Below are 13,259 nucleotides of genomic sequence, written 5' to 3' on the forward strand. Positions count from 1 at the left end.
GCAGTCTGATAGTCTTCACTCAACCCAGGGACAAGAGTGTTCCACAAGCTCAATGGCAAAAACACGACTTGATACGAGGGGGACAGAAAAAAGTTGCACGGCACTGCTCGGTAGTCGAGTCGGATTTTCCTGACACGCGCTGGACCATTCCTGCGAGTGCGACGTACAATCCATGGACCGAGGGGCAGCGCCGAGCGGCTAGCGGTGGGCTACCTCGGTTCTGGCGCCGGGCATGGGGAAATGCTGGAGAAGTGTTGCCGTGCACAAACAACTTCGCTGCTCCGCTTCTCACGGCCCAGTAACGTCATTGCCTGCGCTTAGAGACAGCTTCTAGACCCTCAGAAAAGGTGACAAGGCGAAAAGAGTGGCAACCGCTGTTCCCCAATTGCCTGCAGCCCACGGATAATTTTCCGTTGCTCATCTCTTCCCCGCGACTCAAGTATACAGCGAGCTCCTGCTAGGTTGCGCCTCGCTCCAATTCACACATACTCACCATGCTCCGTACAGTACCGCGCTCTGTCGCGCGCCAGAGCCGATCATTAAGGGTAGCGAGCCCATCGCGACAACTCCTCCGTCCGCTCTCCACCACCGTGTACCGCATGTCAAGCTCCGTGCTGAAGCCCGTGGTCCCCCCAGTGTCGACAGCCCTTCCAGGAGATTCTTTCCAGCTGTTATCTGAGGCTGCAAAGGCAGGTGAGGCCGAGGATGCTCTTTTCGAGGAACAGGTACAGGCCGTGAAGAAGTGGTGGTCATCGCCACGGTACAAGGGCATCAAGCGCCCATATTCTGCAGAGGATGTCGTGAGCAAACGCGGAACGCTTCCTCAATCATACCCTAGCTCCTTGATGGCAAGGAAGCTCTTCAACCTACTCGAAGAGCGGGCAGCAAAGGGCGAGCCAGTACATACCAGTGCGTTTACCCATGGCTATATAGATAGAATAATGGCTGATTCTGTGTCTCCGGACATTAGTGGGTGCAATTGATCCAATTCAAATGTCCCAACAGGCTGCGAACCAAGAAGTCCTTTACGTCTCGGGATGGGCATGCTCATCCGTCCTGACCACCACGAACGAAGTCTCTGCCGACTTTGGCGACTACCCATACAATACCGTTCCAAACCAGGTGCAGCGCTTGTTCAAGGCACAGCAACTGCACGACCGCAAGAACTGGGATGCTAGGAGAAAGATGACACCAGGGGAAAGGGCAAAGACCCCGTATCTGGATTATATGCGTCCCATCATTGCCGACGGCGATACTGGGTGAGCAGACATGGAACCATGCAGGTCTAGATAGGCTATTGACAGCGGATAGACACGGCGGCCTCTCGGCGGTCATCAAGCTTGCCAAGCTCTTTGCAGAGAACGGCGCTGCAGGAGTTCATTTCGAGGATCAATTGCATGGTGGCAAAAAGTGTGGACATCTTGCAGGCAAGGTGCTTGTCCCCGTCGGCGATCACATCAACCGCCTGGTAGCCGCACGATTCCAATGGGATATGATGGGCTGCGAAAACCTCGTCATTGCACGTACAGACTCGGAGAGCGGCAAACTCATCTCTAGCGCAGTTGATGTACGAGACCACGAATTTATCAAGGGCGTTACAGAGGACACGGAGCCACTGGCTGAGACTCTGCAAAATATGGAGGCGGCCGGTGCGCCAGGCAAAGAGATTGATCAATATGAGGCGGCGTGGGTGAAGAAGCACAAGCTTGTCACCTTTGACGAGGCCGTTGTTCAGCACCTTGAGAAGGAAGGCGCCTCCCAGCCGTCAATCGACGCCTACCTCGACGAGATGAAGCAGAACCCCAACTTTTCTCTCCTCAAGCGCCGACAAGCGGCAGAAAAGTACACAAAGACACCCGTCTACTTCAACTGGGACATTCCACGCACAAGGGAAGGTTTCTACCATTTCAAGAATGGAGTTGCAGCAGCCACAAAGCGCGGCAAAGAGTATGCACCCTACGCCGATCTCTTGTGGGTTGAGACGGGTGATCCCAACGTCCAAGAGGCAGCCAGATTCGCCGGCGAGATCCGCGCTGTTTACCCGGGCAAGAAGTTTGTGTACAACCTTTCGCCCAGCTTCAACTGGATGGGCCATGGCTTCTCCGAAGAGGCACTCAAGTCCTTTGTGTGGGACTTGGCAAAGCACGGTTTTGTGTTCCAGCTCATTTCGTTGGCCGGAGTACACTCTACAGCGACAATCACATGTGAGCTGAGCAGGGCCTTCAAGGATGAGGGTATGCTGGCGTATGTGAAGCTAGTACAAGCGCGAGAGAAGGAGTTGGGCTGTGATGTTTTGACCCATCAGAAGTGGAGCGGTGCTGGGTACATTGACGGCATCCTGGGCGCGATACAAAGCGGAAGCTCAGGCAGTAAGAGCATGGGCGAGGGCAACACGGAGACTAGTTTTTAAGATTCGAAGCGCAGGGACTGAGTACTGCGAGAGAATAAACAAAAAAGTTAGTACATGACACAAGTGAGGTGCGATCAAATGTGTCGACTGGAGTTACTTGACCAAAAAGGAAAAGCCAAATCTGGGGCTCTTGCCTCGGCCCAGCCGTCTTTCCCGAGCACCCATCATCATCATCGCCCGTGACAACGCGCTGACCTCTCCTTGACATACACACCGAACACCTCAACGCCGTGTCGCAGCCATGTCGGGAAAGCCTGGAATACCAGAATGGCAACGCGCCTCCTCCTCTTCCACTGCTTCTACTACTTCTACTAATGACACAACTTCCTCTCAGAAGCCAGAAGAGGAAGAAGAAGCAAGCGCGCAACAACAGCAACCACAACAACCACATGCAGAAGCCCCCACACCAACCGAAGACGATGTCGCACAGCCAGAGGAGGAAGAGCAGCAAGCTTCTGAGAGCAGCAGTCTGTTAGAGCAGGCTGCGCGTTTCCTTGATGACCCAACAATTCGCGATGCGCCCCGGGAGAAGAAGGTGGCGTTCTTGGAATCAAAGGGGGTGAGTGCCGAGGATATTGGGAGGCTATTGGGTGACGAGGAACCGGAGAGAAGGCCAATTGAGGTTGAGGATGTGAGCGAGCGGGCGTGGTCGACGGTGAGTACTGGCACTGCACCAGAATGTCGAAGACAGGCGATGCTAACGCTTTCAGACAACTCCAAAGCCTGCGCCTGTACCCGAAGTTCAAATCCAGCCCCGCGAAATACCCCCAATTGTCACATATCCAGAGTTCCTCGCAAGCACTGAGAAGCCGCCACCTCTTATTACGACCGAACGCCTTGCGGCCACAGCATACATAGCAGGAGGTTTCATGGCAACCATGTATGGACTGTCAAAGTACATCATAGCCCCCATGACACACGGACTTGCAGAGTCACGGCGCGATTTTGCATCTCATACAAATGAGCAGTTGAAGGAGCTCAACGAACGACTACGTAAAGCAGTATCTGTCGATCCCGCAAGCAAAGTAAAGCCTATTGAAGACGGCGCAGACAATGTCTCTGAAGCCGACTCTGATCCCACTGAGCTTTACCACCGCGACTATGGAACCCAGACTACACCCAATCTCTCCCGCCGACCTTCTACCTCTACCGACCCCCACCCGACTGTAACAGCACAGGAGAACCGCCTCAAGATTATCAAATCACACCTCCAGGAACTCGAGTCTCATAACTCGGGTCAGGGTACATCGCGAGACAGACTGAGAACAAAGATCTCGGACCTGACTACCTACTTGACCGAGATGGACTATCAAAACCAGTACTACCCTACCATGGGTCGCTATGGAGCGACATTCAATTGGACTGGAAGTTCCTCAGAGTCTAAGAACGACCAGATTGAGGTGCTGAAGGGCGATATTAGGGCTGTCAAGGGCGTGTTTTTGAGTGCTAGGAATTTTCCGACTGGCGGCAGGAATGCAACGCCTATACCCACAGGGAGAGTAGGGTCGTAATATTGTATCATGAAATTATATAATATGTATTGTTGAGAGACGGATATTTCTTTTTTGATGAGAGCTGTGTATATTCGACTTTGTTGTAAATGATGTCTAAAGTGGTCTATGCCACTTGCTACTTTTCACCTCGATCTTTTGGTGGACTTGGATACTGGGGAAAACCAGCCCCCAGCGAGACAGTGCAACATTGATGAGATGCAGCCATACGGCAACGTTGTGGATTATGCGCTTTGAAATTGCAGTGGATATACCTACATACTGAATTCATGCACTGTTGTATACGTCGTTAATAACTTTGAGTATGTAGTGTGAAAAGTGGTGGTGGTGGCATTGACACTTGGTTTTGGTTAGAGCTAGTTTTGGTGAGGATTGGTTTTCCCCAATGTCAAGTCCACCAAGAGATAGATTTCGCGAATATATTATATTTAACTTCACAATCTGGTACATACGACCACAGAAAACTGAAATTTAGGCATCCCGTCCGATCTGCCCTATACAAGCAGTTTATCGGCGGATTAGTAGTCAGGTGGGTGACCACTGGCGAATCCCCGCTGTCGTATGTTATTTTGTTTTTGCATCTTTTCTTTTTCGTCCAGCTTTCCCAAGTCACGTGTGTATGAGGTCTTGACAAACCGAATTCCTTTTCTGAGTAGATAGGCACCTTCTTCACCCAGGCCAATCCTAGCGATTAGATTTCAGCTTGATTGCAAATCTAGCTATATATTATGATTCATCTCTAGAGGGGTTTTATGTTAGAAGAATCTAAGAATCTAAGAATCAAAGAGTGTTAGGTTGACTTATCAATCGGAGGTTGTGTAGAATGTCTTGCTGGGACATGCAGCTTGTTTTATCCAGATTGGGAATTGGTGTAACTAGTAGTTAATCAAAAGGAAGAACAAGAAAGATTCTTCGGTACCAAAACTTAAAAACTTCGTGCACGTCTCTAAAATCGAAAAAAAAGGTTTGTCGCTAAATTGTTCTTCAACAATCAGATGTTCTTTTTAGTTTTGGATAAGGAGAGATTTGAACTCTCGACCTTGCGGATTCCTTGGCATTGTCGTAAAAGACTTTTTTTTTAGAAAATCCACTGCCTTAGATACTTCACAACTGATACACAGCCTACGCTCAGAATCTAGGCCTGTTTTCAAATCAATCACATTGCCTGAACACTACCATATCAGTAGGGGTCCCTTAGGGTATACCACCGAGAAAAAAATGTCATATGATAGTCTTGCGTGGTCATGCGCAATTTGTTATCGAAGTCGAGACCATGCGGGTGAAAGGCGCAAACTTGGATGAAAAGCTCCTACAACAGCTGGAGTTATGGAAAGTGAGCACATGGAGCAGGACCAATGATAACTTACTTTTCGACCCGATTTATCAACACTGCCTGCCTCTCATTGAAAAACTGGCACCACAAACGCTATTTCAGGATCTTAGTCTGGAAGGTTTTATACACTCGGCTACCTACAATTTAGAGCTTGTCCACGAAGGTTTTGATGGGGATATACGCATCAAGGGTGAGAATGAGTGTCTATACACGCCGGCCTTCTCTACCTTCCCTATGCAAAGAAGTGTCGTCCTTCCAGGCACGCAATATCTGAATAGCGCCCATCGTGGACGAGGGAAAGACACTTGATTCAATCCAATGAAGAGTCGTGACGGCGGAGGGAGTTCCCCTGTATTTCAAACCGCGGGTTGAGATGCGTGAACCAGAGTTCGAGCGTGAGCTCTGTACTTTGTGGTGTATCTACAAAGCTGGTCTGGCAAATCGGTTCCGAGTCCCTAGACTGCATAGCATCGTGGTGTCGGGGGAAACAACAATCGGCCTGCTGATGACCCTGGTTACTTCATCCGACATAGGGACCCACTTGCGAAGCCCTAGCCTCCAGGAAAGGTACGAGTTGCACAAAAGATGGGAGGAGCAACTCACTGCCATTGTAAAGGAGTTACATGCCCAAGATATCGTGTGGGGAGACGTTCATCCTATGAATGTTGTTATTGATGAAGGAATGAATGCTTAGGCTATTGATTTTGGTGATATGAACAATGTAGAGTTTGTGGACGACGACAAACGCGAGAATACGGAGAGTTATTGGCAGGGTATAAGAATGTTCCAGGAATGGTTGCCAAATCCGCAGAGACGGAGTCAGTAGTAATGTTACTGTGGCAGTGGGACAAGGACGTTCCATGTGCCACGTGGTGACGTAATGGTTTCTTCTTTTAATGAGGACCTTCTAAGCCAATAAATTATCTAATAGTGTTCAAGTTACTAATGCTGGCGGTTTACAACGCTGCTTTTCAAAAGTTAGGTTGCTGTCAAACTGTTGTGGGCCGTGGCCCAACCAAAAGAAACAAGTGTCCTGCAGTATAGTGACGAGCGGCCTTTTGCCCCCCACTGTTCTTGCTTGACGTCATACCCAAAACAGCAGTAGCTGCCACCCCACTCACCTCAATGTAGATCCTACGCACCCAGACTTCACCAAACCAGCGTGCTAATTGGACTTGTGAAAATGGCAGGTTGGGCGTCCAAATTATCGTCATTGGGACATTCAAAGTCAGAGGACAAGGATGAAACATCCCTCACAACGCTTCTCGATGCGGAACAATGCGCCGAGTTGACCTTTCTGATAGCTACCATTACAGCTGCGATGCGACAATCTCTAGTCAAGACCTTCACTGCCGAAGAATTTCCGATTAACGAGAAGACCGCGAAGTCAGAAGAAGAAGTTCTGAGGGATGCACCTTCCGACCTCGATAATGTCGACGTCGAGAAAGAAGACAAGATCAAGAAAGAGAGACAGAAGCGTGAGGAGGAGGCTAAAGAGGAGCTTGCGAAACCGGAGGTGCAGGAACTGAAGAAGGAGATGCTGAAATACTTTGACGATTGGCGTGGCCAAGTTGTCAGCAGAGTCGGCGAGGTGATCAACTCAAAAGATAAGGCCAGGAAGCAAGCTCAAGAAGTGGAGAGCCAGCAAACCGAAACAATAATCAGTAAGTCAGAGGCTAGCTTGACTAGTATCGAGAAGCTCGACGATAAGGAGGAGAATGAGGAAAAGATGTTCAAAGCCTTGTACCCTCCTGTTCCCACCAATCTTACTAAACTGGAAGAGAGCAAACGTGCTCTCGTCTTACATTCGCTGGTACTTATCGTGTTGAGCTTGGAACATTACTCTGCGCACTCTCGCGTTTTGATCCTCTACCTCACAAGTTCGCTTGGGCTGGGTAGGGACGTCCTTAAGAAAGACGAGGAGACTGTTGCGCAAGGCCTATTGGAGGCGGCATCCCAACAGCTCAATGCAGATGAAGAGACCAAAAAAGCAGCCGAAGCCTCGCAAACAGCTCGCCGATGGAAAGTTGGACTAGCGGGTGTAGCTGGTGCTGCACTTATCGGCGTCACTGGTGGCCTCGCTGCTCCTCTACTCGCAGCAGGTGTCGGAAGTGTAATGGGTGGAGTTGGCCTAGGAGCTACCGCGGCAGCAGGTTATCTTGGCACACTCGCTGGGTCATCTGTTCTTGTGGGTGGACTTTTTGGTGCTTATGGTGCGAAGATGACTGGGAAAGCTATGGACGAGTACGCACGAGAAGTCGAGGACTTTGCCTTTATTCCAATCCACCGTACACAGGACCCTAAGAAACAAGATAACGAGTCTCGACGTCTTAGAGTAGCCATTGCTGTATCCGGTTGGCTTCGCAAGCCTGAGGAGGTCAGCCAGCCGTGGCGTTACATCAGCAAGGGGACAGAGGGCTTTGCGTTACGGTGGGAGCTTGAGGCGCTTCTTAAGCTCGGGCACAGCCTCGAGACGTTTGTTACAAGTGCAGCATGGGGCTATGCGAAGAAGAAGATCATTGAACAAACCGTCTTTGCTGCAATGACAGCTGCATTGTGGCCTCTTGGTCTGCTCAAGATCGCAACCCTGTTGGACAACCCATTTTCCGTGGCCAAATACCGGTCTGAGAAAGCAGGAGAAGTCCTCGCCGATGCTCTCATCAACAAAGTCCAAGGCGAACGACCAGTCACTCTAGTAGGATACTCTCTCGGCGCGCGCCTCATCTTTGCCTGCCTGCAAAAGCTTGCCGACCGTAAAGCCTTTGGTCTCATTGAAAATGTCGTCCTTGTTGGTGCTCCTTGCCCTTCCGATGCCGAAGACTGGCGCCGCATCCGTTCTGTAGTCAGCGGGCGTTGTGTCAATGTCTTCTCTAAAAACGACTACATCCTTGGCTTCCTATACCGCACTTCTTCCGTTCAGCTCGGTGTCGCCGGGCTCCAGCCCGTTGTTGGTGTACACAGTGTACAGAACGTAGACGTGTCCGAACTGGTGGACGGTCATCTCCAATATCGCTTCATTACAGGTTCGATTCTACGCAAGATAGGGTTCGAGGATGTTGACATTGAAGAAGTAGAACGCGCGGAAGCTGATCTGCGCAAAGAGACTAAAAAGGTGGAAGAAGAGCGGCGCAAGAACGAAGGTGAAAAGGGAGAAGGAGGTGAGGATGAGGAGGAATTGAAGAAGCAAGCGGAAAAGAAGCAGGAAGAGAGCCTTTTGGTGGTTATGCAGCAGAAGACAAGGAATATGGACATTGGTGGTTTTGTGAAGGGTTGGTCTGGCAAGGCGGCTCCTGAGACACCGGCGAAGCAACACTCTGGCGACTACAACGATGAAGACAGGAAGAAGCATGCTGAGTAGATGGATAGGACTTGTGAGGTTCTTTCAGGTATTGGACTCACACCGCGAATTTGGTTGCGCAGATAGTGCACAGGTAATGGCAATCACTCCAAAGATCCAAAGATTCCTAATCCATTACGAAATTCTTCCTTCCCCTTACACTCTCTCCTTAACAAAAGAGCACGAGCACGATATCCCACAACAGCATAATCGTCACCAAGTCGTTCAACCACATAAAACATCAGTCCCATCCTCTCTTCCTCTGAATCCAATCGCTACACCTTCTCTCCTTGTCCCACAAACGACGAAGGCGCACTTTTCTTCAACTGAGCCCATGCTTCTTTAATCTCGCGGAGTCGGCGGTACAACAGTACTTCATTGTTGTCTAACTTTGTCGTCAGCACCAGCAAGAAAAAAAGCTACTACTAATAAGAGTGAAGAAAAAAACAATTCAAACCCAAACAGGCGTCGGGTTTCTAGACATACACGTTAGTCTGAACAATTTTAAGGCTAGCAATGCAAAGGCGAGAAATAGGAGCATAGTGAGGAGGAGATCAATGGCGAGGATGGGAATGAGGTATGAGGGGTCAATGGGTTCGTTCATTGTTTCAAGCATCTTGGAGTCTGTCATTTTTGTGGCTGGTGTGGGGCTTGGGTAGAGTGTGTGTGGAGATAGGTCAACCATGTTTTTGTGGTCGGCAAATACGTAGTGTAGAGTTTAATCATAAATGTGAATTTGTTGTTTGGTTCTTGGGGGAATTGTACTTGTAATGTTGGATGCTGGTTGAACTAATGTCTAGGGGGCAGAGTGTGGCCAAAGAGGGATTGGTGATAACAGTTGATATCATGTGCTGTGAAGGCATCATGAGCTCATATTGCGGCGCTATACTTGGGCGCGACGATGAAAAAACCAACGAGGTTGTACGCGCGCGAGCCTCCAAGGATGACCGCTTGTTGTTGGACTTTGCAAATTGTCTTTTGGTAATCACTGGCTGTGTAGTACTAAGCTGGTTGAGCAGATGTTGTCAGCTGGCTGTCACTCTTGTCTAATATGTAATGGGCTGCTCAGAACCAGGCATTACGAAATGGCCAATGAATAACTATCTTGGATGCATATTTGTATGGAGATGCATCATGATCTGTTCATAGAGAAAGGGATAAAATACTGGTGTTGGTTCAAAAATCGTGTGCACGATTACACCGTACATGATACTGAGCATACAAAGTAGGATCAGGTCCTCATTACGATTGCACAATGCGTGTAGGGTGTTGTCATTGCTCCGATAGGCTGATAGGTTTTACTTTCTCGGTCAAACTTCAGTACGGCCAATACGTCACCCCGAGTCATTGTTCGTTTAAAAAGAGGGATGCAGTGGCTTCGCTGTGCTATTTATAGTAGACCTGGCTAGTGCTTCTGTTTCTGCAAGGCGCAGGAAAACAAGGAGCGCAGGATGCTCTTTGTGCAATAGTTAGCAAGGCTGTGAAGATAGCATTGAGTGGGAAAGACGCAAGGCAGGTTTGTGTTTGCAGCGCTAGTGGACTTGTGAGCGCAACGTATGCATCTTGCACACGAGCTGAGATGACTGTGGTAGCTGTGGAGCTGACAGAAAGTTCCCCCAAACGCAAAGAAGGCGCTAGACTACATCGAGTTTAACTTCAGATAACACTAGACAACCCAAACACCCCTCTTCATCAATATTCTCTAACGGTGATTCGGTGTGTGAGACCAAGTCCGGTAAGTATGCTGTCTGCAATCACGCTTATGGAGGCTGTGCAAACAGGGCTGCGTAGCCATGTTTATACCGCGTTCAGAAAAGGCCCCCAACCCCCACATTAGCGCAACGTCGAACTCCAGCTCGTCGTATGAACACTGGTCATGTGTGGTCAAACTCCATGGGGCCATCAGCACTATACCGGTAAGGTGTTCGCACTTTGCGGCATTGTCGGTAGTGGAAGCCGTAGAACAGTAAGCAATAAAGAGTTCCAGGTGGATGGGTCGGTCTCCGCTTGCTGCTGGATCATGCGAGGCTGAGCTGGATGCCTCATACAAGGCATGGTAAGTCTTATTGTCAGCTCGCCTAGTTTGGGAAGATTTTGCGTCTCCTCTTATTTTTTTCCTCACTATTCTTTTAATCTTTTCTGTCACTCGCTCCACTATTTGTTGTGGACTTCGTGGAGATGGTACGGCTTCTGAGAGGTCGGAGCTTCGACAATATACCAGGACCTCATCTACATGGTCGAGACGCAGCTCCTCTAGAATGCAATGGACGAAACGATATACCTGAATGTTATTTAGGTATAGCAGGAGGAGCGGCCTCGAAACCCGAAACACCTGAGGTGTTCCCGAGGACTACCGATGACTCTGCACTTGCAGTTGAAACCAATGGCCTTGGAGGAAGCAAACCAACACCTGCACAAACTTTCGACGTCACAATACCTACGACATTTCCGACTCAAAGTATAGATCCTACCCTATCGACAACTATAGTCAGCTCAGAACCAAGCTTGGTGACAGCGGGGAGTGCGAAAGGACCAGCACACGATACCAGCGGACTCACCACAGGAGAAGTAGTGGGCATCGCAGTCGGAACTCTGGTCATAGGCGCAGCACTCGCATTTCTTGCTGCATTCTTCCTTTTCAAGCGACGGAACAGGCAGCAGAGTGGCAACATTGGTGAAAGGGGATACCCGAGTTATGGAGATTCGGTGCCTGAGTTTACCATGGTACAAAAGAGCGTTGGTAGCTTAGGAGACATGCATAGCCCTTACGTACAGGTGCCTCAGATACCACTGCTAGCTCGACGACCCATTCCACCCGCAATTCCAGCTCCGGTAAATGTGGGTCACACAACATATACGGATATCACTGGTTTTTTGCCGCCTGTTGCACGAGACAGCGAGGTGTGTGATAGGGTATCCGCGCTGTTTGAGAAGATGCATGAGCATATAGAGCGAAACTATCGCGACGTTCATGCCAGCATCACGCCGAGCATGGAATCTGGAATTGCTAGCTTTGGAGCAAAGGGTGTCAATATGACGGAAATGTTGCAAGAGTGCTCGAATCCGACTACTGCGCTCAAGCATGCACTCGTGTCGTATGTAATGGCCATAACGAGTTCGAACAAGGACGAAGAACACACAGGCACATTATTCCCTGAAGAACTCAGTAGTATAAATTCTGAGAGACACAGTAGCAGCTCGGGTACGTCATGTTTATACTTGAGTCTCCTAGCAACTACCACTAACACTTTACACAGACCCGGGGGTCACTGCAGCAGCCTCTCTACTTAAACGAACCTCGGTGTACCTTTACACCAGTACATCTGGTACACCCGAGTCCGCTCAATCCTGGGCGATTCAGTCCAGCGCCCGCGAAGTCGCTGAACACTTTTCCATGACGTTTTTCCCTTGGGCCAATCCCACATGTAGTGACCAGCAAAAAGATGAAGACCTTACATCTATTATCATAGAAGCACGAGAGATAAGCATATGGTTGTTCGGACAGCCAGACTTATATGAGTTTGAATGGGGTGGAGCTGGCAGAAGAGGAGTGCTAGTCAGTCCAGGACTGGTGAGGCGCACAAATGCAACTGGCGATGAACAGGAAACGAGGGTAGTGGAAGGTGCAATTGTGGGTATGTAGACTAAATATATGATCCCATCGCACTCCATTGCCAATGCTTCTCCTTTGACTTGGAACAGTGTACGAGATCACGTTGAATACCGCCAAGTGAAGATAGTTGAGACAGTTCTGCAGGGTTTCGCGTATACAACTCCGTACCGCCAATGCTGGGCCCCTATCTCCCATTGGCTACCCAACGTATACAGTCCTGCGCGCCTAGACAGCGGCAAACGTCAGCCAATGCTGTATAGTAGTGACTAGGATGGAAAGCCAGTCGCTATGACGACGGATGTATGGATGCCAAGATGCGTGGACGTTGACACCAGGATTTCTACACTTTGCCGCACGCCCAACCTTATTGTGAGATGGCGTAGGTGTAATCTATTGCCATGCCCTCCTGGGAGCATTCGGACAACTCGAGCCGGTTGGGCGGCGACGAAAACGAGACACGATGAATTACTCACACGTGTGGTGAAAGCTTAGCCTACATCACCAAATTTTTTGTTGCAATACCTCCAGATGTGTCGTTTGAATCAGTCTCCACCCAAGAGAACAGTTGGCATAGGCGCACATGGGCACGACTGGGCGTGGAGCAGTACTAAGAATTGCCGGCACCTTTGCCTCGGGAAATGGCTGGTCCCTTCCCCACGTCCGAAGGGGCGCAAAGCTGATGCCTGTTGCATCGCATGCTCAAGCCCCGTTCCTTCAGGGAGGTACATGCGATTAGCTCCACAAGCTGCCATTTTTAAATGCGGTACTTTGATCCTAGCTGCATTGCGAATGGACACTCTCATACCATGAGCCTTCAACAGAGTATCTTGGCCTCTCTCAAGCCGAGCTACGTTTCTATTATCCGGTCACGCTCTAGACAAAAGTACCATCATGTACGCTAAGCCGCGCTCATGGCACTAAAAAGCGACCAATGAGATGTGTTCCAAAACTATTCACCTACAGACATATGTATCTCTAGTAATGCGAATCCGCGGGCCGGCTGTCTACCCGGAGATAGCTTGCCTCTACGAGCCGCATATCGGACCTCAAAAAAC

General features: G+C 49.6%; 3 protein-coding genes across 3 annotated transcripts; all 3 read left to right on the forward strand.

The window, feature by feature from the left end:
- Nucleotides 1–243: 243 nt before the first annotated feature.
- On the forward strand, nucleotides 244–2,410 carry COCSADRAFT_186198 (uncharacterized protein; the record flags this gene model as incomplete). Its single annotated transcript, XM_007696445.1, has 3 exons — nucleotides 244–909; nucleotides 971–1,259; nucleotides 1,294–2,410. Exons 1-3 carry the CDS (start codon nucleotides 495–497, stop codon nucleotides 2,408–2,410), a joined length of 1,821 nt encoding a protein of 606 aa, XP_007694635.1. The 5' UTR covers nucleotides 244–494.
- Nucleotides 2,411–2,651: 241 nt separating this feature from the next.
- COCSADRAFT_166249 (uncharacterized protein) lies at nucleotides 2,652–8,937 on the forward strand (the record flags this gene model as incomplete). Its single annotated transcript, XM_007696446.1, has 4 exons — nucleotides 2,652–3,065; nucleotides 3,121–3,914; nucleotides 6,386–8,523; nucleotides 8,594–8,937. The coding sequence occupies 4 exons, from the start codon at nucleotides 2,652–2,654 to the stop codon at nucleotides 8,935–8,937; spliced, it is 3,690 nt and encodes a 1,229-aa protein (XP_007694636.1).
- A 1,378-nt stretch (nucleotides 8,938–10,315) lies between these two features.
- Nucleotides 10,316–12,256, forward strand: COCSADRAFT_130788 (uncharacterized protein). The gene is made up of 2 exons (XM_007696447.1): nucleotides 10,316–11,793; nucleotides 11,849–12,256. The coding sequence occupies exons 1-2, from the start codon at nucleotides 10,770–10,772 to the stop codon at nucleotides 12,232–12,234; spliced, it is 1,410 nt and encodes a 469-aa protein (XP_007694637.1). The 5' UTR covers nucleotides 10,316–10,769; the 3' UTR covers nucleotides 12,235–12,256.
- The last annotated feature ends 1,003 nt before the right edge of the window (nucleotides 12,257–13,259 follow it).

Source organism: Bipolaris sorokiniana, assembly GCF_000338995.1.
Source record: "Bipolaris sorokiniana ND90Pr unplaced genomic scaffold COCSAscaffold_1, whole genome shotgun sequence".
Classification (NCBI taxonomy): domain Eukaryota; kingdom Fungi; phylum Ascomycota; class Dothideomycetes; order Pleosporales; family Pleosporaceae; genus Bipolaris; species Bipolaris sorokiniana.